Source organism: Chenopodium quinoa, unplaced genomic scaffold (assembly GCF_001683475.1).
Source record: "Chenopodium quinoa cultivar QQ74 unplaced genomic scaffold, ASM168347v1, whole genome shotgun sequence".
Lineage (NCBI taxonomy): Eukaryota > Viridiplantae > Streptophyta > Magnoliopsida > Caryophyllales > Amaranthaceae > Chenopodium > Chenopodium quinoa.
The window spans coordinates 955,155-960,473 of NW_018744072.1; the positions used below are offsets into that span (position 1 = coordinate 955,155).

Genomic DNA, 5,319 nt, shown 5'->3' on the forward strand with positions numbered 1-5,319 from the left:
AACAGAAGACACTCCATCCAGTGCATCTTTAATTGTTTCAGGTGAAAAGAGGTCTCCTGCATCAAGGGCAGAAATATAAGACGACATGCATTGAACATTCCCAATAGCACGTAGCCCCAAATACAAAACAAACCTTGATGCCAAGTCACTCTATCTGCCCAAGCTTCATTAATGGATGACCTTCCAGATCTAAAAGAAGAAGGCACAAGTAAGATATCCAAATTATTGATTATGAAGAATCATAAACCAACTTATTCATTTTAATAATGTTGTCAATCAGTAATTGGTTCAAAACTTCAAATACAACCATTCAAGGAGAATAGAAAACAGCTAAAACATGTCATGTTAAGCCTCCAGCAACATGCAAAGTTTGTATTGGACACAAAGTCTCTATATGTTCAACTTTAACTACCTCTTCGCAAGAGCTAAAAGAAATGCTAAAAGAGCATTACAAACTCTAGCAGCTGAATATAAACTGGGACACAAATAAAACCAGTAAATCCACTATCTACAGTTGTGATGGAAATACCTGCTCATGCTAGCAACTGACAAGCCATGTATTAAAGCTTCTTTGCATATGTGAGAACCAACAAATCCATTGCCTCCAAAAACAAGTAGCTTAACCAACACAACACAATGAATAGAGTCAAAATAAAAACTCCGTGCTTACAGGCAAATAGTTGACAACTACTCCGTGCTTATAGGAGTATAACGGATTTTAACTAAAGCACAATAAAAACTAAGTACCAAGTACGTGAAAGTTAAAAGGAGATACCTTTTCAGAAGGGGGAGGAGGAACATTGACTGTTTCGGCTTCCTCAATTCTAGAGCCTCCATTGATCCCTGTAGATTCTGTAGACAGAAATCTACAACTTCTAGACACTGCTAATGTACTGGCAAACCAAAAGATTGAAATAGGGTCAAGATGCAGGTGAATAAATATCCAAATTAGTTATATCCATATGTACAAAAATATCTTGAAAAAACTACCTACAGCCTAGAAAATCATCAAAAAGAACTCCCTTTTTCTTAAAAATAGCAGCATTAAAGCACATGAGAACAAGTAGATGAGCAGATAATATCTCTTGAGATAAAATAAAAGAAAACTCAACAATGATGTATTTTTCATGCATATTAGACAATTTTATTCTCCTATTTGAGACCAGCAATGTTATTGATAATCTTTCCTCAATCTATATATTAAACTCATCATGTTCACATAAGTTAAATTTTCCCTTAAATTTGATAACTTTAGGCAGCAGTCAAAATTTCCCTTCAATTTGATAACTTTCGACAGCAGTGAGCACAAAAAAGTATATTTTATTGACAAGGTGAGCAATGTGTAATCAAGCTGATATGCAGATAAAATGGAGCAGTACTAGTACATGCCCCACATATTTATGGTAACTTATGTTTCTCCTTTTAATCGTCTCTTTTAGGCAAAAAAAAAAAAAAAAAAAAAGCAAGTCAAATGCAAATGAGGTAATGAACTTCCAAGTTCTAAGCATAACATATAAGCTATAAACCTAAGAATAGTTACTCCCTCCATTTCTAAGAATGAACCAGTTTAATTTGTCCTTAGAGTTTTCCCAATATCATAAATGAACATGAGAGGCCACCATTTTACTCTCATGTACACTACTTTTGGTCCCACCAACTTTCTCTCTCGTCAACTCATTCAACTTAACTTTAAAAAAGTAACCATACTCCAATGGGGCAATATTAGAGGGATGAAGGGATGCGGACACTGGCACTATATAAAGCCACAGCTTTAATACAAAAAATCAAATAGGTCACTAGTCCTCAGGTCCTCACTACGTCTATAACAAATACATAGACCATTGTAAACCACCATAAGCAAAATTCACAAAATCTATTCCAGATATTTCCAAAGAAAATAGTTATAGCCTTCTCAATAAAAGTGTTTGTGCCATTTTGTAGAAAACAGGTTCGAAATTGGTGTAACTGAACAAGTTGGAAACCTTGTATATGGAGGTTTCTAAATTTTAAACTAAAAAATCCTCCAAGGTTGAGAAAGATATGAAAATGGCTTTGGATTTCCCAGGAAGGAGGTTTCCAACTTAGGCCACTAAAGCGAGGTTTGATCCTAAAACTAATTACTCAATTAGCACTAAGTAGAGCAACTCTCTAGGCGACTAGGCTTATACATGGTAAGTTCGTTTCCTCTCCTCTAATGTAGGACAACTCACATGTGAACTATTGAAACCCCTTTGTTGTCCACATGTGAGTTGTCCCACATTAGAGGAAAAGAAGAGAAAATACCACCTTATAAGCTAGAGGAACAACTCCGAATTATTATCACCAATTGGTTGGTTTTAGTATAAAACCTCATCTTAGCTTGTAAGTGAATCAAACTCTTCTCTTTCATTTTCTAGTAATAACAGACACTCACACGTATGGGGAATGTTGAAACCCTTCTGTTGTCCATACGTGAGTTGTTCCTCATTGAAGAAAAAGGAGAGAAAATATCATCTTACAAGCTAGAGGAACTACTATTATCACCAACTGGTTTTATTATGAACCTCTTGTGATCAATCTCTCCTCCTCCTTGTTTAATCACCTAGACTCGTTTCATCTCTTCTAAAAATTTATCATGAACACATATATAGGGTTCGACAACCTCTAGAACCTTCTCCCCACACTCCTATACATATTCATATACCAACTACGGAAAGGCGTGAGGCCTCAGCCTCAAATGAAGATACCATAACTCCTACCTATAAACCACAAGAATGTGAATTCCCTTTAAACAATTATCCTACTCCAAATCAAGAGCTGCATTACAAATTTTTCCCTAGGAAAAAAAGAAGCCAATTTTCACCATTGCCTAATACGATAAACCGCATAATTTAATTCGTACAAAAACAAAATATGTTCATTGAGGAATTTCGTCGAACACTGAGAATGCAATCCAAATCAATAAATTTAATGAGCAAAATATGACTCAAATCATCAATTTAGCCATCAAATATATTAAAATGAAAATATAATCATAATATGATCAAACAAATAAACAATCGCTCAACAATTAAAAGTAAAATTAAGCAACTTATAAAACACCACATTAAAAATTGATCATTTTGTTTTGGTTATGTAATCTACAATTTAAAAGAATCAATAATCAGATAAAGAAACAGATGTTCTTATTGCAATTTAGAAAGAGAAGATCGAGCTTGAATTAGGCGAGACATGTTGGTGAAATTTGCAGGAAATTAATCGAAAATTGTCGTAGCAAAAAAAAGGAAATTAATATGATCTTGTTGGTTTTTTTTTTTTTTTGGTTAATTTGCAGGAAAACAGGAGTGAGTGTTTGAACTTTGAAGAGAAGAAGTTGAGATTCGAACACGTGGCGAATGAAGGTGAAGGCAAGTCTCTTACTAACATGTGGCTCAATGTCAGCCTGTGGAAGGGACCCGGTTTTGGTGTACTCCTAACTCCCATGACCTCATGATCGTGAGGGCCAATGCACTGACCAAAATCGGACCGGACCAGAACCAATTTGATCAAAACATTGAAATGGTTCATTGTGGAAATTGAAAATTAGATTGTAATCGGTTTTACAATATAGTTCTCATTTTTATTTGTATTTTGGTCTTTTAGTCATTTTTTTTTACTATCAATATCTTCATTTTTACGTATTATAACAAAGTTATAAAAAATTATTATAAAACTACACATGAGACCATGTTTTTGTGTATATAACAATGAGAATCTTTAGTCAAAATTTTCAAAGTTCGACCATAAAATAGAAATGGTAACTTGCACCATAACTCTATAAGTCGTAACTATGTTATGGGACGAAAGAAGTAAATTGAATTGAACAGTTGTAGGTCTTGTTTTGGATCTGATTAGACTTCTTAATATATCATTTTTGCAACTATATTTCACTTATACTATTGATGAACTTAAAAACAATGATGCATGCTAATTTAGACAACATGTAAACTTAAAGACAATAAGAATTTAAACATATTAACGCTCAAAATTGTGCATTGACAAGCATAAAAGTTAACATGGTGCAATGAGGAAGCACATATTCACAATATAATGCATAGACGATTAGTGAATCAGATTCTTCTAACGCCAAATTGCCTTTACAACATTCTTGTCAATATAACCTCATAGTTTTTGTTACACTTTTTTAATCTGATAGAGAAAACTTTATTAAGTTACCATCATTTAAAATTTGTAATAGTGAAGTATTTTACAAGCATGTTAAATAAGGTCAATAGCTACAATTGTGTAATGTTTCTTATCAATTTGGGAACATATGCGCTACTTGTAAAGTTGTAAGAAGTAAGGATAATGACATATATAAAGGAAGCTAGTAAGCTCTAAAAATCAAAATTTATACGTAAAATGCATGGGTGGTTAATTTTGTTGGTACAATTAAAAAATGGAAGAAACTTCCATTAGAAAATACACAATTAATGAAGATTAAAAATAAAAGGAATTAATTAATATTGTTACTTAACAAAATTGGTAGGTCCAAGAATTAATTGACAAATGGGTGAGCCTAAAAATATTTTCTCCAATAAAAGCATCATATTCTAAAATGAAGCCTCAAGCAAGGAAGATAGAGAAATTGATTGGATTAAGACGGCATCAAATTAGACATACAGCAATGACAATATCTCACATCAAAAGTAAGAAAAAGAGGGCATTTAGCTAGCTAGAGTGCGTAATGGAATAGGTATAAATATAATTTATAAGGCCAGGTATACACCTTTGAATATTGCTATCAACTTTTATCTTCTTTTCTAGTCTTGTTTCCAAATGCTATTACTTGAGTAAAACAAAAGCAAGTGACAAACGTGAATTCAATACTACTAAACTAGATATAATTTAGGGTATATGGATAATTTAAAGATGACTTTTATCATTGCACTAAATTTGCAACTCTACACTCATTTATATTCTACTCTCTGCATGCTCTTGTGAGTATACAAAAAAAGAACGTGAAAACTTAGAAGGTATAATTTACACTCATTTAGATAGAGAGAAAGGGAAAGGGCGAAAGTCGGAATAGTTTTCTTTCATAATCACCATTTTATCAAGAAAATTGAGGTTAGTTTATCGATCTTCTACTTCTTATTTATCTACCCAAACAAATTAAAGTGTCAAAAGATTATAATATTATTTACATAATTAGTTAGTTTAGACTCTTTTTATTACCAAAATCTTATGCTTCAATCAATATTATTATTGAAAAATAACCATGTAGTCCATAATTTTTTTAAGAAAAAAAGGAGCGGACAATAGCTAGCACATCACATATATTGATATTTATCCTTGAAA

The 5,319-nt window shown here is 32.5% G+C and overlaps 1 protein-coding gene across 1 annotated transcript in view; it reads right to left on the bottom strand.

Annotated features, from left to right (window-relative positions):
- The window catches only part of LOC110691285, a 6,717-nt gene extending 3,244 nt beyond the window's left edge, over positions 1 to 3,473 (bottom strand). The window contains exons 1-5 of the mRNA XM_021868207.1: positions 3,169 to 3,473; positions 776 to 893; positions 530 to 618; positions 134 to 189; positions 4 to 56 (exon numbers count right to left, since the gene is read on the bottom strand). Of these exons, the coding sequence (XP_021723899.1) occupies positions 4 to 56; positions 134 to 189; positions 530 to 618; positions 776 to 893; positions 3,169 to 3,212 (360 nt within the window). The 5' untranslated portion in view covers positions 3,213 to 3,473. The remainder of the gene's footprint in view (positions 1 to 3; positions 57 to 133; positions 190 to 529; positions 619 to 775; positions 894 to 3,168) is intronic.
- Positions 3,474 to 5,319: the final 1,846 nt, after the last annotated feature.